General features: G+C 43.4%; 1 protein-coding gene across 2 annotated transcripts in view; it reads right to left on the bottom strand.

The window, feature by feature from the left end:
* brf1b (BRF1 general transcription factor IIIB subunit b) overlaps positions 1 to 24,116 on the bottom strand; it is a 445,784-nt gene that overhangs the window by 364,459 nt on the left and 57,209 nt on the right. For both annotated transcript variants that reach the window (XM_073039442.1, XM_073039443.1), the window contains exon 2: positions 11,565 to 11,645. In XM_073039442.1, coding sequence (XP_072895543.1) covers positions 11,565 to 11,645 — 81 coding nt within the window. The remainder of the gene's footprint in view (positions 1 to 11,564; positions 11,646 to 24,116) is intronic.

The following is a 24,116-nucleotide window of genomic DNA, read 5'->3' on the forward strand; positions in this document are numbered from 1 at the left end:
AGAAACTGCCTAGAATTTCCCAACTGTATAGACCTTCATTTTTCTAAGTTCCATGTACCTATCTAAGAGTATCTTAAAAGACCTTATTGTATCCACCTCTACCACCGTCGCTGGCAGTGCAGCCCACATACCCACCACTGTGTGAATAATTTACCCTTGACATCCCCCTGTACCTACCCCCAAGCACCTGAAAACTATGCCCCCTTGTGTTAGCCGTTTCAGCCCTGGGAAAATGCCCCTGATTATCCACACAACAATGCCTCTCATCATCTTATACACCTCTACCGGGTCACCTCTCATGCTCTGTCACTTCAGGGAGAAAAGGTCAAGTTCACAGACAGACAGACATACTTTATTGATCCCAAGGGAAATTGGGTTTTGTTACAGTTGCACCAACCACGAATAGTGTAGAAATATAGCAATATAAAACCATAAATAATAATAAGCTAATCATGCCAAGTGGAAATAAGTCCACGACCAGCCTATTGGCTCAGGGTGTCTGACGCTCCGAGGGAGGAGTTGTAAAGTTTGATGGCCATAGGCAGGAATGACTTCCTATGATGCTCAGTGTTGTATCTCGGTGAAATGAGTCTGTGGTTGAATGTATTCCTGTGCCTAACCAGTACCTTATGGAGTGGATGAGAGACATTGTCCAAGATGGCATGCAACTTGGACAGCATCCTCTTTTCAGACACCACCGTCAGAGAGTCCAGTTCCAACCCAACAACAGCACTGGCCTTACAAATGAGTTTGTTGATTCTGTTGGGTGTCTGCTACCCTCAGCCTGCTGCCCCAGCACACAACAGCAAACATGATAGCACTGGCCACCACAGAGTCGTAGAACATCCTCAGCATCGTCCGGCAGATGCTAAAGGACCTCGGTCTCCTCAGGAAGTAGAGATGGCTCTGACCCTTCTTGTAGACAGCTTCAGTGTTCCTTGACCAGTCCAGTTTATTGTCAATTCGTATCCCCAGGTATTTGTAATCCTCCACCATGTCCACACTGATCCCTTTGATGGAAACAGGGGTCACCGATGCCTTAGCCCTCCTCAGGTCCACCGCCAGCTCCTTAGGTCTTTTTCACATTAAGCTGCAGATGATTCTGCTCACACCATGTGACAAAGTTTCTCACTGTAGCCCTGTACTCAGCCTCATCTTCCTTGCTGATGCATCCAACTATGGCAGAGTCATCAGAAAACTTCTTCACTCAACCTATTCTCATAAGGCACACTCTCCAATTTAGGCAACATCTCTCTATAACATCCACATCCTTCCTGTAATGAGGTACCCAGAACTGAACATGGTACTCAAAGTGGGGTCTCAGGTCTTATGTAGCTGTAACATTACCTCATGGTTCTTGAACTCAATCCCATGGTTGATTAAGGTCAACACACCATATGCCTTCTTAACAGCAGTGTCAACCTGTGCAGCAGCTTTGAGTGGTTCTATAGACATCGCACTGATCCTCCACATTGCTAAGAGTCTTACCATTAATATTATATTCTGTCTTCAAAATTTGACCTACCAAAATGAACCACTTCATACTTATCTGCCACTTGCCACTGTTATTTCTCCATTGCCACTTTTCAGCCCACTTCTGCATCTTATCAATGTCCCACTGTAACCTCTGACAACCCTCTAGACTACCCACAACAGCTCCAATTTTTGTGTCATCAGCAAACTTGCTAACCCACCCTTCTACTTCTTCATCCAGGTCATTTACAAAAATCAGGAAGAGGAGGGGTCCCAGAACAGTTCCCTGCAGAACACCACTGGTCACAGACCTCCATGCAGAATACTAACCATCTACAGCCACCCTTTGCCTTCTGTGGGCAAGCTAGTTCTGGATCCAAAAAGCAGGGTCTCCTTGGATACCTTGGATCTATTTGGATAGACATGGACTAATTAAGGATGGTCAGCATGGTTTTGTGTGTGGTAGGTCTAATCAATCTTATAGAAAGTTTCGAGGAAGTTACCGGGAAAGTGGATGAAGGAAAGGCAGTGGCTACCGTCTACATGGACGTTTGACAAAGCCCCCACAAGGAAGGTTGGTCAAGAAAGTTCAGTTCCTCAGCATTCAAGATGAGTTAGACATTAGCTTTGTGGGAGAAGACTGAGTGGGAGTAAATGGTTGCCTCTCTGATTGGTGTCGTAGGGATCAGTAATGGGTCTGTTGTTGTTCGTCATCTACATGAATGATCTGAATGATAATGTGGTTAACTGGATCGACAAATGAGCGATGACACCAAGATTGGGTTGTAGTGGACAGCGAGGAAGGCCATCATGGCTTTCAGATCAGCTGGAAAAATAGCAGATGTAATTTAATGCATATATTGCACTTCGGTAGGACCAACCAGGATAGGTCTTACACAGTGAACTGTTGGAGTGTGGTAGAACAAAGGGATTCGAGAATATAGGTCCATAATTCGTTGGAAGTGATATCACAGGTAGATAGGGTCGTAAAGAAAACTTCTGGCACATTGGCCTTCATAAATCAATGTTTGGAGTACAGGAGATGGGATGTTACGTTGAAGTTGCACAAGACATTGGTGAGGCCTAATTTGAAGCATAGTGTGCAGCTTTGGTCACCTACCTACAGGAGAGATGTAAACAAGGTTGAAAGAGTACAGAGAAAATTTATAAAGGATGTTGTTGGTTCTGAAAGACCTGAATTATAAGGAAAGATTGAATAGGTTAAGACTGCATTTGAATTGAACTGAATTTATTTAAATCTTATATCCATCCCACAGCGCAAAGGAGTAAAAATCTTTGCATTATGACTCCATCACAATGTATAGACATTTGAATTTATAAGTCCAATGACTTGTAGAAAGAAACTGTCCCGTAACCTGCTGGTCTTGGCTTTGATGCTGTGGTACTGTTTGACATTTCCACCAAGGTTAAGTGAGATTAGAACTAGAGGTCACGGGTTAAGGGTGAAAGGTGAGAAGTTTAAGAGAAACATGAGGGGAAATTCCTTCACACAGAGGAATGAGAGTGTGTGGAATGAGCTGCTAACCCAAGTGGTGCATGCAAGCTCGATTTCAAGGTTTAAGAGAGTTTGGATAGGTACACGTATGGTGGGGGTATGGAGGGCTATGGTCCCACTGCAGGTCAATGGGAGTAAAGGGTTTCAGCATGGATGAGATGGGTCAAAGGGCCTGTTTCTGTTCTGTACTTCTCTATGACTATTTGATGTATATAAAATTATGAGGGGTATAGATAGGGCAAATGCAAGCAGCCTTTCCACTGAGGTTGAGCAAGATTAAGAGTGAAAGGTGAAATGTTTAAGGATAACATGAGTGCAAACTTCACTCAGAGGGTGGTGAATATGTGAAATGAGCTGCCAGCAGAAGTGGTAGATGTGAGTTAGATTTCAACATTTAAGAGAAGTTTTAAGTATATAGATGGGAGGAATACAATCCAAATGCTATGGTCCAGGTGGAGGTTCATGGACTGATGTCTCCCCTAAACTTCCCTCCCTTAATTTTGTACATATGCCCTCTGGTGTTTGCTATTGGTGCCCTGGGAGACAGGTACTGACTATCCACCCTATCTATGCCTCTCATAATCTTGTAGATCTCTATCAAGTCCCCTCTCATTCTTCTACACTCCAAAGAGAAAAGTCCCAGCTCTGCTAACCTTACTTCATATGACTTGTTCTCCAATCCAGGCAACATCCTAGTAAACCTCCTCTGCACCCTCTCCATAGCTTCCACATCCTTCCTATAATGAGGTGACCAGAACTGAACACAATACTCTAAGTGTGGTCTCACCAGAGATTTGTAGAGTTGCAACATGACCTCTCTACTCTAGAACTCAATCCCCGTTAATGAAGCCTAGCATCCCATAGGCCTTCTTAACTACCCTATCAACCTGTGCAGTGACCTTGAGGGATGTATGAATTTGAACCCCAAGGTCCCTTTGTTCATCCACACTCTTCAGTAGTTGACCATTAACCCTGTACTCAGCCTTCTGGTTTGTCCTTCCAAAATGCATCACCTCACACTTGTCCAGATTGAACTCCATCTGCCATTTTTCTGCCCAACTCTGCAGCCTGTCTAGATCCTCTTGTAACCTTCGACCACCTACAGCTCCATCCACAACTCCTCCAATCTTTGTGTCATCCGCAAACTTACTCACCCATCCTTCCACCTCTACATCGAGGTCATTTATAAAAATCACAAATAGCAGGAGTCCCAGGACAGATCCCTGCGGCAGTCCACTGGTCACTGACCTCCAAGCAGAATACTTTGCTTCCACAACTACCCTCTGCTTTCTTCCTTTAAGCCAATATTTTATCCAAACAGCCAAGGTTCCACTTATCCCATGCCTCATGACTTTCTGGATGAGTGTCGCATGAGGGACCTTGTCAAATGCTTTGCTAAAGTCCATGTAGACCACGTAATTGTAATGAAAATTGCAAGGCCATTTCATTCACTAAACTAGCACAAATAGCAATTTGGGAGTGATCAGAAAATTTTTTTTTGCTGTTGGCTAAAGAAGGATAAACTGCCCTTCATCAAATTATCCTTTGGGACAGCTTACCACCCAGTTAGATATTCAAGGTTTCTGTTGAAAGGTGGCTCCTTCAGCTATACAGTGCTCTCTCTATAAAGTAGATGAGTACTGAAAGACGCGGCAGCAAGCAGCCAACGCAATGCTCTACAGCATCAGCAATTGGGGTTCCATTTCCAGCACCATCTGTTAGGAGTTTGCAGGTTCTTCTTGTCAATCATGAGTTTCTTCCGGGTGTTTCTTTCTCCCACATTCCAAAGACGTATGGTTAGGGTTAGTAACTTGTGGGCATAATATGCTGGCGTGAGAAGCACAGTGACACTTGCGGGTTTACCCTAGCGTATCCTTGGTCTGTGATGGTAATTGATGTAAACAACACATCTCACTATGTTTCAATGTAAATGTGATAAATAAAGCTCATCTTTTATCTGTGACAAAGTAGTGCTCTAGTGATGCATTTGAGTGTCTTCTGCTCAAGTTTCTTCTGTGGGAGCAGCTAGAAAAGATGGTGCCAGAGGTTTCTGCAGACCTAGGCAACTTCCAGTTCGTCCTTAAAACAGCCTATTTTTCTTTCCTCTTGTCCTTCTTTTCTTTTCAAGGTGGCTGGGATCCTGTTGGGAGTCTGCAATCTACGGCTGCAGCTCAAACTGGTCCTCCATGAGCACTAGGCTTTCGGTTCTTGGACTCGATACCTGCAGGTGCGGCCTGGAGGACGTGTGCCTTTGGGATGCAGTCCCGTGGACGACCCGGTAACTCGCTCACGTCACTGACTGAAGGGTCGCGGGAGATAAACATCAAGACAACAGGTGGTGTACACCGCTGTCAGAAGAAGGCCCCCGTACTCGAACAATTCACTTTGAAGGTGAGTGACAGCCTGACGGTCCTCAAGCTGGCAGATTCGGAGGAGCAACACAGAAGATTGTAACATCGAAACAGTGAGCTGCCGGTCTCCCACTCTCATCATCACTGCAGGGGTCATCTTCCTCTGCATCACTAGTGAGACAGAGCTTGCCTGAGATACTGAAGTGTTGGGATGGACCGTAGTTTTTGATGGCCTCTGGACCAAGGTCTCTTGCTTACATGATTGGGGAGGGGGTGTCAGTACACCAGCTGGTGCAAGTGGGGGGAAGGGTTGATGTTTTTGGTGCTCCTAGTGCATGTGGGAGGGTGGGCTTTGGAGTTCTGATGCTTCTGACATTCATTCTTTGGGTTTTTTTCTGTTTTGTGGATGTCTGCGGAGAACAAGAGTTTCAGACTGTATACGTTCCCTGATATGAAATTGAATCATTGAACAAGCACTACAGCTTACTCCGCATTTAAGTAACCCAACACTGACGACAACAATTCACATCCAGTAAGGCTGTGGAGGACTGGGATATTCCTGTGGCTGTCAACAGCATGTCACATAATGCCAACTGTCAGCTTTTAAAAGCAACAAAAAAAGGTGTAAGGGCATGTTTTTAATATTCATTTTTCTGAAGAAAAAGAAAACTTAGCTATTGAAGAGCCGTAAAAAAAAAATCCAGAAACTGGTCAGGTAGGATGTTGAACCACATTGTTTACAACTCCAGGGACACAAAGAGCAAACTGCTCAAGAAAAAAAATTAAAACCTGGCCAGACCCCAACCAAACCAAACCAGCCTAAACACGAGAACAAGAAATTCCTTATCATGCCCAACCCAACCTAATCACTGATGTAAACACAATGAACTCAAACCTGCTATTATCCACAATCCCATGTCAGGAAATGTGTGAACCCAATGAGAGAGCTCCACATTAGAATGCCCCCACATGTCCAAATCTTCCAACGTTAAGCACATTGAAAAACCTGAAATGTATGTTTTTTTCCTTCCTAGTCTACCAAATTGAATCATCCTTCAGTCCACACACCTCCGAGTCACCTTGTCCGATCCCGAGGTCTTTTCAACCTTGCTGCTGCTTACATCTGCTCTGAAAGTAACTCGTGCCAAGAGAAACCACCTCACATATACTGGTCCAAGTGCCGATGAAGAGTCTTCAGCCCAAAACGTTGACTGTTTATTTCCTTCCACAGATGCTGTCTGACCTGCTGAGTTCTTCCAGCATTTTGTGTGCACATTGTTCAAGATTTCCAGTGTCAGTAGAATCTTGTCTTTATTTCTTTGCACAATTTATTTTTTATAACGTTTTTGATTTTTGTCTTTGCACTATACTGGTGCCACAAAACAATTTCATGTCGTTACTCAGTGATAATAAATCTGATTCCGACTGGAACAGTTTGAAGAGGTGCAGCTCATTCTAGAGCCAGAACTCGAAGAAGGACATAAGGAGGATTAATGGCGCCTGATGGCAACTCCTTTGCTTGCATCTTCAGAAACAGCTCAATTTCCATCTTTATTATCTCTAGGTTTCCCTTTCAGGGTTCTTTTGAAGACCTCAACCTGGAGTTACACGCTATGTATGGTTCTTTGCAGGAATGGGACCTGCTCTCATGGTTTCACAAATGGCAGTTGTTCGGCACGCCAAGGGCTCAGCCTAAGAGCTTCCCTCGCCTTCGGAGGACCAATATTTCATGGCTTTGGAGATGGGGAGGGAGAAATTGGAGGTCGGTGCCTCTACAGGAGATCGGTGTGTCATTGGAGACAAAAGATCTCTGGCTGTGTATGCCCAGAGACCCAAGATCTTTGGGCACTGAGCTCAGAAAAAGCGACGTAACGGACTTTTAACATCGTAAACCAGCAAGTTGTTTGTTATGTCTCCCCTCTCTGTGAAATGGAGACATCTCTTTCTCCCTTATTAGGGATGTTCAACCGGTATGTCGTATACCGGGTGAACAAGTAGTCTTTGGGATACTGCAAGTCTGTGTCTTTGCTGTTGCTTTGCTCACGTTTGAACGCTCAGTGGTGGGTGCCACTGGCTTTTTATTGCCAGTGGGGGGGAGGGGGTACTGTTGCTGCCGCTTACACGCGGGGGGGGGACTTTGGGGTTCTAACATTTAACTGTCATTCATTCTGGGGGGGCACTCCTCTGTTTTCATGGATGTTTGCAAAGAAAAAGCATTTCGAGATGTATATTGTATACATTTCTCTGACATTAAATGCACCTTCGAACATGATCTGGTAAGACAGAAGTGGATAGACTGAGTTAAGACTTCAGATCATTGAGGCAGAGCAGTTAACAGTGTGGACTCTCAGCTCCAGGTGCCAATTTCAACCCTAACCCTCGATGCTTTATCTATGAAATCTGAACATTCTCCCTGTAACTGCGTGCCTTTCTGCTAAATACTCCAGCTTCCCTCTACATGCATGGATGTGCTGGTGAAGGTTAATTGGCTATAATGAATTACCCTGCAATTTAGGTACATGGCAAAAGAAACAAAAGGGAGTTGATGGCAGGCATGAGAGAACAAGCTGTAGGGTTACAAGGAACTTGGAGTGCTGGGGTTGCTCATCTGGGAATTGGCATGGATATTAGGGTCCCTGCCATCTTAAAATGAATAACCTGATATAAGATTATTGCTTTGAAATGTAAATTCTTGCTCCACAGCTTTTAATTTAGATTTCCAGTGTTCATATTTTGTCTTTGGCTTGATTTTAATTGCATTATAACGGAGTCAACCGTGCTGAAAGCCAGGTTTGGTGGTAGAACATACAACACAACAGCACTGTACATGCCGTTTGGCCTACAATGTTGTGCCTACCTTTTAACATACTCTAATATCAACCTAACCCTTCCCTCCCACATTGCCCTCGAATTTTCTATCCTCCATGTGCCTATCTAAGAGTCTCTTAAATATTCCTGATGTATCTGCCTCTACCAGCACCCAAGGTGGTAAGTTCCATTCACCTACCACTCTTGACTGTCCATTGCAGGTATTCCTCTTCTCTTGTACACCTCTATCAAGTTACCTCTCATCCTCCTTCACTCCAAAGAGAAAAGCCCTAGCCCACTCAGCCTATTCTCATAAGACATGCTCTCTAATCCAGGAAACAGCCTGGTAAATTTCCTCTGCACCCTCTCTAAGGATTCCACATTGTTCTTACAATGAGGCAGCCACAGCTAAACACAATACTCCAAGTGTGGTCTAACCAGTTCTATGGAGCTGCAACATTACCTCGTGGCATTTGAATTCTGACTGAACACAGCTGCAACTACAGAGGCTTTGTCTTCAGTATTCACACTTTGGACCCCACCATAGTCGAGGAGATAGATGCATTTGGAGCTATACGCAAACCCACTCAGACTGACAATGTCTTGACATGACCCATTGGTGATGAGATTATTCATGTCATAGAGTCAGATGATACAACATGGAAACAGACTCTTCAGCCCATCTCATTCATGCCAGCCTTTTTGCCCAGTTGCATTATGTTTTAGCTGTATCGCTTGCACATTGCTGTTTTATCTCAGTTTTTGACATACCTTTTTATAAGCATACAATAAACAGCAGGACCTTAAGGAACATCGATGTACAAAGAGATCTCAGGATACAAGTCCAGAGCTCTCTGAAGATCTTCATTCTATACCTCTCAATCTCATACTTCAACACCTCTCCGTTCCTGCGCTGCAGGAAAGACAAATCCATCCTATCCAATCTTTCCCCATAACTAGAGCCTACCACTCCAGGGAACCACCTGATGAATCTCCTCTGCTCTCTCTCCAAAGCAATTACATCCTTCTCATTGTGGGAAAAGTCATTTATAGTTATTATACAAAAGTTCTGTGCCACATGTAGGTCCTGACATCACTTCAGAGAATTGTCAATGTTCATAATGTGCATCAGGAGAATGGAGATGACACGTTTTATTCCCTTGTCAGTTTTCTACTGGCAGATGGCTCCGCCTCACAGACAACGCTGCCAAACAAACACAAAAGAAAATAATTGGCAAGATTTATCAAGTGACACTTTGCAAGCATCAACCTCCTTTCAGATGCTCAAGGATTTGGCCATTTGCTGCCTGAATTTTCTATTTATAAATGGAAATAAGTTGATCAGAAATTAAACAAAATATGGGAAAACTTCACACCGATCAGTACTGCTGATAATGCAGGAACTTGAGGACCAAGGAACGAGCAGAACTGACCACTGGCAAATTCACCATTGTCCTCACAGGACATAGAATATTACAGCACAGTACAGGCCCTTCAGCCCACTCCAACCTTTCCCTCCTACATAGCCCTCCATTTTTCTTTCATCTATGTGCCTGAGAGTCCTTTAACTTGCCCTAATGTATCTGCCTCTACCACCACCCTTAGCATCACGTTCCACATACCCTCCATTCTATCTGTTATAAAACTTTATTGCTGAGGTTTTACTGGAGTCTGTGAATCATATGTAGTTGCCACCACCTGTCAATCAGTCTCCACCCTTTTACCAACACCACCAACTTTAAACGTTCCCCCTCTAATCTCTGTTGCTCTCAGTCTCTTCGACCATGTGCTCAATACCTGCCAGCTTATATTCCTACTCCTCCCCCTCCCCACCATCTCATTCGGGCTTCTCCCCCTTTCCTTTACAGTCCTAATGAAGGGTAGTGGCCTGAAATGTCAACTCTTTATTCCTCTCCATAGTTGCTGCCTGACCTGCTGAGATCTGCCAGCATTTTGTGTGTTGCTCTAGATTTCCAGCATCTAAAGAATTCCTTGTGTTTATTACTTTAAATGGGATATAAATGTAAAGCTTGTTTTTACACAGAGAGTGGTTGATATCTGGAATGTGCTGCTTGCCTTGGTGGAATCAGATACATTGACAACATTTAAGAGGCAGAAAACTCACCTAATGTGGGAGGAGCAACAATGTGCTATCAGAATGAAGTGGTGCCGGAGGAGTGGGCACTGCGTCAGGGGCAGGGAGCATGCCGAGGGGGTGCTGCACTCTTCATTCCGTAGCACTTTATTCCTTTAGTCATGGTTACATTGTTGTTTACAGAGCTTGTAGATCTGGAGGTGCTACATTTCCCATGGGGCAAAAGCTACAACACTATTTCCATAGATATCCTGACCCATAGCAAGTGTTACACCAAAACCCATCATTGTGAGTGGACACACAATTAACACTCAACTTTACAGGTTATTCCACTCTTGCAGACAAGGCCTGTGGCTACTGGTGAGAACTATGATTAAAATCAGCACAGCCTTACTGCAGTACCAATTCCTTGAACAATAAATTGCTTTAGGAAGTTCTACCATCCACTGAGTTCAGCAGGGATGAACTGCATTTCAATTCCATTTTAATTTTCTGTTCTACCTTCTCCATAAAATTAATTTCTCCCCTTACCTATCAAGCTCAGTTTTAACGGTTTGATTGACCTCAATCCCTATAACCTGTAGGGAGAATAAATTCCAAATTTCACCTATGCTTTGATTGAGAAAACTGACAGGTGTTACTAAATCGTAAGTGAGGATATGTCCTGCTCACCTCAATACCAGCAGTAGCCTGTACATTTCCCCCGTCATCAAATTTCTGAATGGCCCACCTCATCATATGTCTTTTACACTGCTTTTGTAGCTTATTGTATTTTTAATGTACTGCAATGTAACAACAAATTTCATGACATATGTCAGTGATAATAAACCTGATTCTGCTCAACATGATAAATCTGCAAAATGGAAAAAACTGAAACAGCCATCAATTCAGAATACATAAAGAACAGAACACATTCAAGTAATGCTGCTGCATGAAACCAAAAATATATGAAATACACTGAAGAATAAGCAAACTATTTTAAAGCTTATTGTGCTGTGCAAAACGGGGTTCACTGTTCATCACTGCAGTACAGAGCCTATATTAACAATCCTGCAGCACACATCAGCATCTCTTAAATCCAGGAATCTTGTTAGTCTGAGGAGGGTGGGAAGGAGCCTGCAGGCTGCAGACAGAGTGAAGGGCACCAGCCAGGCTGGTGAAGTAACTCCAGGGCACCACAATCAGCACAACAATTAACAACCCGAATCTCCTGAAAGCTCCAGTGAGCTGTTCCGGAACAAATAAGCAGGCAGAGACACATATCAGCTTACAAGGAGGCCGCCTCCCACTAACTTAGAGCTCAATGCTGTTTTTGATTTACCATTCTGTAAAGATTGTGTGCGCGATTCTTTCCCAAGGTTGGTGTGAAATCCTGATCCCAGTGATGGAGCTTTCCCTGGACCTGAAATACAAAAAAAAATAGAAGTGAATCATCAAAACCTACCACACCATTTTTAAATCTGCACAAATCAATATACTACTTGACACATTAGCCTATTAGGCTGTACAGAAGCTTGACAGTAGAAAACAAGGGGCAGCAATGGGAGTGCGCAAAAAAGGACGGATGCTGGAACATGGGAAAATGTGAACGTACAGAAAATGGAGAGTTATGGCCATTGTGTCAGCAGGAGGGACTAACTTAATTCGGTTTTTAATTACTAATTTAGTTAGTTTGGCACAACAGAGTGGGCCAAGGAGCCTGTTCTTCTGCTGTACTGTTCTATAATACATGTTCTACGTGGTGCCACGAATCGCTGACTTCCACTCCAACAGCAATGATATAAGCAGCTATACTCACTGGAGCTGAGAATGGGGGGGGGGGGGGGGAGAAGGAACTCAATGGAACTTACCAAATATTGAAAGGCCTAGATAGAGCTTTTTTAAAATTATTCACTTACGGGATGTGGGCGTCCCCAGCTAAGCCAGCATTTATTGCCCATCCCTGGTTGCCCTAGAGAAGGTGGTGATGAGCTGCCTTCTTGAACTGCTTCAGTCCCTGAGGTATGGGTACACCCACAGTCCTGTTAGGGAGGGAATTCCAAGATTTTGACCCAGCGACAATGAAGGAACAGCGATATGTTTCCAAGTCAGGATGGTGAGTGACTTAGAGGGGGATTTCCAAATGGTGTTCCCAGGAATCTGCTGTTCTTGATTATAGTGGTGGTGGGTCTGGAAGGTGCTGCCTGAGGAACGTTAGCGTGTTGTTGCAATGCATATTGTAGATGGTATATACTGCTGCAACTATTTATCAATGGTGGAGGGACTGGATGCTTGTGGAAGGGGTACCAATCAAGTGGGCTGCCTTATACTGGATGGTGTCAAGCATTTTTAGCGTTGATGGAGCTGCGTTCATCCAGGCACGTATTCCATTACACTCCTGACCTGAGCCTTGTAGATGGTGGAGAGGCTTTGGGAAGTCAAGAGGTGAGTTACACGCTGCAGGATTCCTCGCCTTTGACCTGCTCTGGTAGCCATGGTGTTTACTTGGCTAGACCAGTCGAGTATCCTGTCAACAATAACCCTCAGGATGTTGATCGTAGGGGATTCAGTGATGGTGATGCCACTGAATGTCAAGCCTCTCTTGTGGCAGATGGTCATTGCCTGGCACTTGTGTGACTCAAATGTTATTTGCTACTTTTCCAGGTCCTGCTGCATTTGTGTATGAATTGCTTTTCTATTTGAGGAGTCACGAATGGTGCAGAACATTGTGCAGTCATCTGAGGACATCCCCACTTCTGACCTGATGACGGAAGGAAGGTCATTGATGAAGCCGCTAAAGATGGTTGGTCCTAGGATACTTCCCTGAGGAACTTCTGCAGGATGTCCTGAGGATGTGATGATTGACCTCCAACCACCACAGCCATCTTCCTTTGTGTCAGGTACGATTCCAACCAGTGGAGGGTTCCTCCCAATTCCCATTGACTCAATTTTAGCCAGGGCATCTTGATGCCATACTCTGTCAAATGCTGCCTTTGATATAGAGAGCTATCACTCTCATCTCACCTCTGATAATTAGCTCTTTGGTCCATGTTTGGACCATGGAGGTGATGAGGTCAGGTGGTGAGTGGCCATGATGGAACTCAAACTGGGCACCCATAAGCAGGTGTGCTGCATGATAGCACAATTGATGACCCCTTCCATTACTTTGCTGATAATTGACAGCAGACTGATAGGGCTGTAATTGGCTGGGTTGGACTTGCCCTGTTTCTTGTGCACAGGATATACCTGGGTAATTTTTCACATTGCCGGGTAGCTGCTGGTGTTGTAGCTGTACTGGAACAGCTTGGCTAGTGGTATGTCAAGTTCTGGAGCACAAATTTTCAAGACTACTGCCGGGGTTTTGTCTGGGCCCATAGCCGTTGCAGTATCCAGTTCTTTCAGTCATTTCTTGATACCACATGGAGCAAATCGGATTGGCTGCATACTGACATCTGGGGTGCTGGGGACTTCTGGAGGAGGATGAGCTGGATCATCTACTCGGCACTTCTGAATGAAGGTAGTTGCAAATGCCTCAGTCTTATCTTTTGCACAGGTGCACTGAGCTCCTCTATCATTGAGGATGGGGATATTTGTGGAGCTTCCTCCTCCCAGTGAGTTTGTTTGATGGTCCACCACCACGGCTGGATGTGCCAGGATTACAGAGCTTAGATCTGATCCATTGGTTGCGGGACCACTTAGATCTGTCTATTACTTGCTGCCTATGGTGTTTACATGCAAGTAGCCCTGTATTGTGGCTTCACCAGAGTGGACGTGGAAGAGGATGTGTCCAATTTTGGGGGAAGTCTAGGATCAAAGGGCACAGCCTCAGAATAAAAGGACATCTCTTTACAATAGAGAGGAAGAAGTATTTCTTTAGCCAGAAGGTGATGAATCTGTGGAATTTATTGCCACATACACCGGTGAAATCACTGGGTATACTTAACGCGGAAGTTGATAAATTCTTGATTCATCAGGGCACCACAAGTTACGGAAAGAAGGCAGGAGAATGGGTCTGCCATTCGATCATCACTGCCATGATCGTATAAATAGCAGAGATGACTCAATGGGGCAAATAGCCTAAATCTGCTCCTATGTCTTACGTCTTCAAACCCCACATCTGCATTTGGCAGCACAGCTCTCCCAAACTGAGAGATGGTGATAAAGAGATGGAGGACAAATTTCTATCCCAAGCAGCAGTGCAGGACATAGCCCTGAGAGCCGCATTTCAATGATGACTGATCTGCCCATACAGGTAATCTCGCCACACCACACTGTGGTTGATTCACCTTCATAGAGTACCTGAGGAGGGAAAACATTTACACCCGGATTGCCCAGACAGCAGCAGCAGAGAGGACATCCAGGTTCCTGCAACAACACACACAACCCCAACAGATAGCTTTTTAATCCACTGCATTGAGGACAAATCTTTGAACGTTCAACTGAAGGATGAGTGAATCAGCTCTCTAGGATAGCTCTGAGCAGTATTCAATTACAGTGAATAGTTATGACCCCAATACAAAAACTTGCAGAACCCCTCTAGTCATCCAGCCTATCAACGTACTGCCCATTAATTCTGCATCCTGCCTCAACCAACTTCTAAAAGCTCAGTAAAACTGATCTCAATTCTACATGCTCTACCTTCAGCTCTGGGTCTGTCATGAAAGTCAATAGCCAATACCTTCTGGAAAACCATGAAGAGCCAGAGTTATGCAGCACAGAAACAAGCCCTTACGCTCAACTTGGCCATGCCAACACATTTCCCTAGCCAAGCTAGTCTCATTTACCTGTGTTTGTCCCATATTCCTCTAAACCTTTTTGTTTTTATTTAGCAATACAGCACAGAATAGGCCCCACCCAGCAACCCACCTATTTAACTCTAGCCTCATCACAGGACAATTTACAATGACCAGCGTTGCAGGAAATCAGAGCACCCAGGGGAAACCCATGTGGTCATGGGGAGAGTGTACAAATTCCTTACAGAGGATGCCAGAATTGAATTCAAAACTGCGAAGTCCGACGCCGAGCTGTAATCATGTTGTGCTAGCCACTATGCTACCATGGCACCTTTCTTATCCACAGACCTGTCCAAATGTTGAAACTGTACCTGCCTCTACCGGTTCCTCTGGCACCTTATACCATACACCCACAATCGTCTGTGGGAAAAAGTCATCCCTCACCCCCTGTTAAACCTTTCCCTTTCACCTTAAGCTAAGAATACAAATATCAGAGTCAGAATTACACAACGTGCAAACAGGCCTTTCTGCCCATCTGGTCCATGCCAACCAAGATGCCCATCCAAGTTAGTCCCATTTGCCAGCACTTGACCCTCATCCTTCAAAACCTTTCCTATCCCTATACCTTTTTATTGAACCTGCTTCAACCACTTCCTCTGGCGGCTTGTTCCACATGATGAAATTTTAAGGGAATTTGGGGACATAAGAGGTAAGTCTCTGATGCATGTAAATAGCCAGCTAAAATTAAATGCCGGCTTATGGGTCCTTTGTTCTGTGAAGGTGTGCAGAGTCTGTCTTTATCAGAGACACCTGCCTTCAGATCAACAACTCCCAGTTGTCCCTTTGTTGGGAGATGAAAGGCTAAGTTCACACTTCATGCCTTGCAGTCTCGCACCCCTGTACCAAGTTCTTTTCTGTATCTGATGAAAGGAAGTAAACTGATAAAGACCAGACCAAGCATTCATTTATTAATTAAGAACTCTGATTTACTGGATTCACTTTATTTAAGTAATTAAGTTTTGTCTAACAGACCTGGTGAGAACACTGGTACATCTAAAAGTGCTCTGTTCCGTGGGATCTATAAATTGTAACGCTTCAGAATGTTAGGCAGAAAACCTCGCGATGAGCCACCAGACAGAGAGATACATTTTCTCTTTCTAATGATTGGCTCTGGGCTTTTCTCACTGGCTGAGTCTGAACTAATAAACAGGTGAAAGGTAAAGTAAAGACTTGCATGTGCTGTGGTTATTTGGTCCGGCAAACTTAAGTTTACACACACCCCCATCACCATTGAGTGAAAAAGATGCCCCCGAGGCCTCCCTCAAATCTTTCCTCCTCATACTCTAAATACATTTAACAACTTATACCAGTTATATTAAACCTGATTCTGATTGTATGCCACCTAGTTTTGGTCTCCCTAACTTGGAGAAAAGACTTATCATTCACTTTATCATTGTCCATCACAATTTTAAGCACCCTTAAAAACATTTTTGGGTAATCTATGCAACATTATATCAATATTTAAATATAGAGTCTCTACATCTGGAGTAGACATTAACAAGAGGCCATGAAATATATAGAATATATAAATAAAATCTGAGGAGTGCTCCCAGTCAGATATAACGTAGATGTCGGATTATAAGCCGCTACTTTTTTCCCACATTTTGAACAGCTTTGAACACTGCGGCCTTTACTACGGTGCGGCTAATGCATGATTTTTTTTCATGCCGCCAAAAACATTTTGCCTCGTAACAGTAGACCAATAAAATTGATGAGTAGTTCACAGAGGTCCAATGAAATTGTACGATAAATCAAGCGCACTTTCACAATTAAATTATTGTAAATCAGTCATTTGTACTCACCCTCATCAACATGGAAAACACTCGAAGAAAAGCCTTTATGGCAGTTATTTAGTTTATAATATTTTCGCTTAGTAATTCATTTGTTAGTATTTTCTAGTTAAAGTTAGAAGTGTTTTAACTATATTTGTTTTCTGTACTACATCCAGGGATGCTATGACGTCACATCCGATTTTGCCGCGTCTTGTGGGAAATACCGGTTTGCGATAAACGGGAAGGTGGGGGGAAGCACATTAGCCGAGCGAAAACGCTGCTTTTAAGTTAAAGGCGATCAATAACTTTTCCTGGTAGGCTGCAGTATATATATTTTTTACCAGTCGTTAGGAGATATTGGAATGTTGTTCAGTAAAAAAGTATACGCAACGTAATTTGTGTGTTACCGATACGTATGTATATTTAAAAGTAGCCGCGTTACAGGCACGGTTCGAAAAAAAGCATTTGCAATATGTATTTGTTTATGTTGCCATATGGATTTAATTAAAAGTTAAAAAATCCTCACGTGTAATATCTTTCTGTGTAAATATCTCATATTACAACGTGGGACACCTGCGGCCTAAAATCCGGTGCGGCTTGTACAAGTACAAAATTGATTTTCTTTCTAAAATTAGAGCCAGCGGCTTTTAATCAGGTGCGCTCTGTAGTGCGAAATCTACGGTAGTCATCACTTCAAAAAAAAATCTCAGGTTTTCTCAGGCATAGGAATCTAACAGATCCACAAGAACATAGAAAATGCTGGAGGAACTCAACAGGTCAGGCAGCATCTATGGAGGGAAATTGTCCTTGCTTTGTGTTGCTCCAGATTTACAGCATCTGCAGTCTACTGTGTCTCCATAAACAGATCCACAAAGGCTCTAACTAGCTGAGTGAAAACTGCCAAAGTGTTCAGTTGCTCCATCAATAATAGACTCCAGAAATTTCCCAACAGGCCTTGGGCCAACTGGTCTGTTATTCCTTGTTTCCCCTTTTCCCTTTTCTTATGTACCAGACTGACATGACAAAATTTCCAATCTAAAAGGAACCTTCATCGAGTCAAAGAAGCTTGGAAGTGTTCAATGTCCTCAACAACTTCCCATCCATGAGAGATTTGATTTTCTTCATTACAGATATTAATAATTTTTGACAAGTCCCTGAATCAATACTAATTTCCTCAAGATCGTTTCTTTGTCCTCTAAAGTAAACACTTAATCATTCCCATGTCTACCATTTCCTTATTTTAACTTACAATATTTATGTAATTGATTTTAAGAGGCCCACATTGCTCCAAGCTGTTGTTTTAACCTAATACAACTGCAAACATTTGTATTGATTTTAATATCTCATTTAAAATTTCATACTGTATACTCTATCTGCTCTTCATGAATGATTAGTCATGTTTTGCTGCCCTTTGTGTCTCTTCCTATTGCACAGAATCGCAGATTTTATCCTTCTGTGTTTTTCCTTAGTTTTTTTCACCATCCAGACAAAGCTCTTACTACGGTACTTATGGGAATAAGCTGGCCCTGATTACTGTAAACTGTTTTAAATATTCCCACTGCTCTACTGACATTCTACTGTACCTGTGAATCAATCTGCCCAGTTAAGCATGGAGAGTCTGTTTAGGATCTTTTTAGCTATGTCACAACACTGAATTTGATCATAACAATAATAGTTCCTATAAAACAAATGTTGACTCACTGATGGGCTGTTCACTAAAACTGGATCATTACCCATAACCAAATCTAACAGCTGTTCCCCTTGCCGGTTGGAACATGTTAGTGCAAGAAACCCATAGAAAAGTGACTACACTTCAGACATGAGCCAATCCGTTTATCTCAAACTAGGTAAAAGGTGAAGTTCCTCCCCACATCTTGTTTGGCACATTGGAGGTGCTAGCTCGAAACTCAACCCAGCATGGTTAGAAGGTACAAGGGGCCAGCCAGATTCGAAGCTGGGACCACTTGCCCCAAAGTCCGGAGCAGATGCCACTGCATCATCGGCTAGCCAATTACAAGCTAGATCAAAGTTTAAAACCACCCTGTTTCTGTAACTTATCTAGGCTTGGCAGCTGTGCATTCTGCCACATTACTTGCTATCAGGAAGAGCTGCACATAATTCTTAAACCCTTTCCTATATTTTATTCCACTTATAGAACAACTACTGTTTACTTATATCCTCTCTCAATTACTTCATCCTTTATTACTAGGTCTTCTTCATACCCTCTATATACTGTTGTCCCCCCCCATCTTTCCCCATGCATCCGATAACTTTCTTTAACCACCTCATTCAACGTCCATCTCTGAAAATAAAAATGTACCATTGAAAACTTGTGCACATCTCCAATTCAAATCCCAGAACTTGAAATTGTTTTTAAAAAAAACATAGCACAGAAATATCTAATGGCAGCCCTGTGTTCAAGGTTCTGACAATTCAAAGCTTCAATACAAATAATTCTTCATCAGTTGGTAAATAACACTGAATTATCCAATTCTGATATTATAATAAAGACCAGAGAGAAAGGAAACAGTTATTTTATCCCTGATCGATAGCCAACTGAATCAAAACAATTGGTTCACATTAAAGCTGGAAGCAAAGAGGAGAAACGTATTCCCTGCCTGGGAACCATAGCACATCTCCAATCTACTCTCACCATCACCATCCCTAATGTAGAACCCCAGAGAACCCCACCTTTCATTACCTCTCTCAGTTGCCTTCAGTTGGTTTTTAAGAGCTTCCTAATCATTACTGCTATATTATATGCCCTCCCTTTTGTTTTATACTGTGTTTGTTAGCCATGGTTACCTCACCTTCCCTTTAAAGCAGGGGTTCCCATCCTTTTTCATGCCATGGACCCCAACCATTAACCAAGGGAGCCCCCACTTTAGAATGACCCTCAAAGGGTCATAAATCTTTACAACTCCCTTCCTGGAGAGTTAGAAGCTTGAATTTTTTTTAAAAAAACAAAAGGTAGATAGATCCATGATTAGTAAAGGGATTAAATATGTGGATTTGCTCCACGCAGAACAGTGGGTCAGGAGTCCAATATCCCACTCATTAAAAGCTTCAGTGCATAATGGGGCAAAATGGAGGAGAGGCTCACACTTCCATGATTTCTCAGATTTTTATTTTTATTTAAAATATAGTGCAGAATAGACCCATCTGGCCCTTCAAACCACAGCACCAGCAAGCCACCAATTCAACCCTAGCCTATTCTCAGGACAATTTACAATGACCTGCAAACTGGTATGTCTGAATTATGGGAGGAAACCCATGCATTCCACAGAGAAGGATGTACAAACTCCTTACAGAGCACACCTGGATCGAACTACGAACTCCAGCACCCCAAAAGCTGAAAAGCATCGCACTAACGGCTACAATACCATGGCACCCAATTTACCAACAGATTTACCAGCAACTGCTATGAAAATCCAGTGCTTAGTTACACCTTCATTATTATGCAACTTCCATTACAAAATAAATTCCCTGAATTAACGTCTGTATGACTGAGTCATGAACACTCATAGGCTCTTACAGCACGGCCAGTTACGCACAAAGCAAACAGGAGGTGAGGCTGAAGACTCCCCTAATTGGATGCACTATTTCCAACAACATATGTATGGTATTATGGGAAAAGGGTGCAATTACCAGAGGGAGGCCTGGAGCTGTGATTTTGGAACTGCCACAGTAAGCATCGCCTATATGGGCAAGGGAATCAGAGTTCATTCAAGGGAGTGCATTCTAGCTTAGCAGTTAGCATAATGCAGTGGCAGCAATCGGGGTTCAATTCCCACCACTGACTACAAAAAGGTTAAGACGGTACTGGCAAAGCACAGCAATGACTTGCTGGCAACAAACAAAACTACTAACCTACTTTATTGATCACACTTTTTCTGGAAAACAAACACTGCAGTCAATGGCCTGGTACTTCCCTTTCGGAGCTGAGCTTTTGAACCACCTGTATGACCTGGCATTTTTATGGTGTGAAGCAAAGTCCCGAAGGTGCAGGATGGTTGCGGCATGGCATGTACGGACCAAATCAAGGCAGCAAGGCCCAGGACAAAGACTGGGGAGCAAGCCAATGTTTAGCCATTGCTGGTGCAAACTTGGAGCCGATCGAAGTGGCAAAATTGAGGCGAGGCAGAGTCGAAGTGGTGGGGCCCAGGCCCGAGCATGAGAAACAGGCTAATATTTGACCAATGTAAGTGCCGGGACAAATTGGAAAGGACAGGCCTGAGAACATATCAAAGCAGCAGGGCCCAGCACAGGGAGCAAGGAATGACCTGCTGTTTGGCTGATTTAAGCACTGGGCCAGGTTGAAAAGGTCGGGGTGTCAGGGCCAGAGGCGAGGGACGAGCCAGCATTCAGCTCACTGCTCCATGAGGTTTATTAGTCTGTGCGCTGAACTGAGGCTGTGGCCTGTAACTAACAAGCTCTTGGATCAGCTAAGACTTGCTTCGTGGCTGCAAACTCACTTTCATGAACTTCAGTTCTGAATGTTATTGCTTTCTTTTATTGCTTCCAATCTGGTTTTTTCCCTCTGCACATTGGGTGCACACAATTTTCTTTCTTTAATGGGTTTTATTAGGCATCTTTGCTTTGCGACTGCCTGTAAGGAGATGAAACTCAGGGTATATATAGTACACATTCTTTGATAATAAATATATTTTGAACTTTGAACATTCTTCCCATAACCGCATGGGCATCTTCCGGGTATTCCAGTTTCCTGACACATGTTGAAGGCGTACAGATTACCAAGTTGTGGGCATGCTATGTTAGTGCTGGAAGTATATCTAAGAAAGGACATGCTGGCATTGGAAAGGGTCCAGAAGAAGTTCACAAATGATCCCAGGAATTAAACGGTAAATGTATGAGGAGCATTTGATGGCTCTGGGCCTTTACTCGCTGGAGTTTAGAACAATTGGGGGAGGGGGGGAAGCAGATCTCATTGAAACTTATCGAATACTGAAAGGTCTAGATAGAGTGGACGTAGAGGAAATGTATCTTATAGTGAGGGGGTCTAGAACCAGAGGGCACAGCCTCAGAATAGAAGGATTCCCCTTTAGAACAGAGGTGAGGAGGAATTCCTTTAGCCAGAAGGTAATGAATTTGTGGAATGTATTGCCACAGACAGCTGTGGAGGCCAAGTCACTGGGCACATTTAAAGTGGAGGTTGATAGGTTCTTGATTACCAAGGGCATCAAAAGTTACAGGGAGAAGGCAGGAGAGTGGGATTGAGGGGGATGATAAATCAGCTGGACTGCACAAGGGGCAGAATGGTCTAATTCTGCTCCTATTTCTTATGGAAAGCATGGTGACATTTGCAGGCTTCCCCAAGCACAACCTCAATGCAACACATTTTAATGTACGTTTCAATACACGTGACAAAGCAAATCTTTAATATTTTTTAAAAAATCACCCCACAAGCACAGTGCAAACGTTCTATGAAACAAGCATTCCGTTCAGCTCATACTGTGCTCAGCAAAAAGCCAAACAGAAACTCATTTTTGGATTTGCTGCATACGATGAGGGGTCAACACAAGAATGTCATTCACGGTCAAGGCTTTAGTCAGAGGATTTTTTCCCCAAAGGATTTTCACACAGAACTTTGATGCTGTTGAGGTCACATTGCAGAGAGGCCTCACAGAGTGGAGGCAGGCTGAGTGATCCAAGGGAAGAATGACGATGACCAGTCCAAGGCCCAGAGAACGCTCATCTCACTGAGTCAAGTCTAAGTGAATTTATTATCAAAGTACTTATATGTTACCATATACGACCTTGAGATTCATTTTCTTGCTGCATTTACAGTGAAAGAAATAGAATTTATGAAAACTATACATGACAAATAATGAGGAAAAAGTAAATAAATAATACTGAGAACAGGAGCTATAGTCCTTGAAAGTGAGTCTATAGACAGCCGAGTCAGTTCAGTGTGGAGGTGAGTGAGGTTCAAGTACATGCACGTCACCATATACAAAACTGAGATCCACTTTCCTGCACACATACTCAATAAATCCAATACACCATACTAGAATCAATTAAAGCCGCACCATCAGCGCGGACAAGCAGTGTTCAAAAGACACACTGGTTCCATCCGGTTCAGGGTTAACTGTTTCAGAATCTCGTGGTGTGGGACCCAAGGCATTTGTACCTCTTGCCTGATGGTTGCAGTGAGAAGAGATCATGGATGCTACTTTCTTATGGCAGTGCTCCTTGTAAATGTGCTCAATTGTGGCGGGGGGGGGGGGGGTGCAATGGACTGTGCTCTATCCATCACCTTTTGTAGATTTTTCCATTCTTGGACACTGGTGTTTCTATACCAGGGCGTGATGCAGCCGGTTAGGATACTTTCCACTGTGGATCTATAGGTTTGCCAATGATTAAATAACATGCTGAATCTACAAAACTCTTCTAAAAAAGTAGAGACTATAAACTCATTGGAATTTAATATACTAGAACGGATTTATTTTTGTCACACCTACCAAGATACAAGTGAAATGTTTTTGTTCTTGTGCCATCGAGACAGATCACTTCATACGCATGTACATCAAGGTAGAAACTGAATGCAGAATATTGTGTTAGTAACCGGTAAACTAATAAAGTTCAAGGGCTATGACAAGATAGATTAGATGATCAAGTGTTTTACTCCCTGGGCATGAGGTCCACTCAAGAGTCTGATAGCAGTGGGGAAAGAAGCTGCTCGTGAGCATGGTATTACGTATTCTTTTGCATCTTCTGCCCAACATGAGAGAGAGGATTGCATGAGCAGATGGGAGGGGTCCTTGATGAAGCTGACTGTTTTACTGAGGGAGCAGGAATCAAAGGAGGGGAAGGTGGTTTGTACCGTACCAGGCTGTGTTCACAACTCTGCTCAGTTTCTTGCTGTCATGGGCAGAGCTATTACCACACCATGTCATGATGAATCCTGATGAGACAATTTCAATGGTACAACTATAAAAATTGGCGACATGCTGAATTTCCTTAGCCTTCTGAAAAAGTGCACAGTGAGAGAAAGATTCCATCAAGTTGAACAATGTGGAATGAAGAAACAGAGGGGGGGGGGGGGGAAAGGTGTCTTTTGGGGCATGAGGGAGAGCTTTTTGAGCAACAAACTATTTCCTGGAGGAAGTTAGCAGGTCAACCAGCATTTGTGGGAGGAAAGGAATTGTCAAAGTTCCAGGTGAAATCCCTGCTTTGGGGTCATTCAGTGCAGGCGCCAGATATTAAGATTCACTTTATGTTCAAATGTAGACTCTATGCCTCTTTCCACCCTTTGCTCAGTAGACTACATCTTGAATATAATGACCGAGCTTCCACAGCTCCCTTAGT

This window comes from Hemitrygon akajei, chromosome 3 (assembly GCF_048418815.1).
Source record: "Hemitrygon akajei chromosome 3, sHemAka1.3, whole genome shotgun sequence".
Classification (NCBI taxonomy): domain Eukaryota; kingdom Metazoa; phylum Chordata; class Chondrichthyes; order Myliobatiformes; family Dasyatidae; genus Hemitrygon; species Hemitrygon akajei.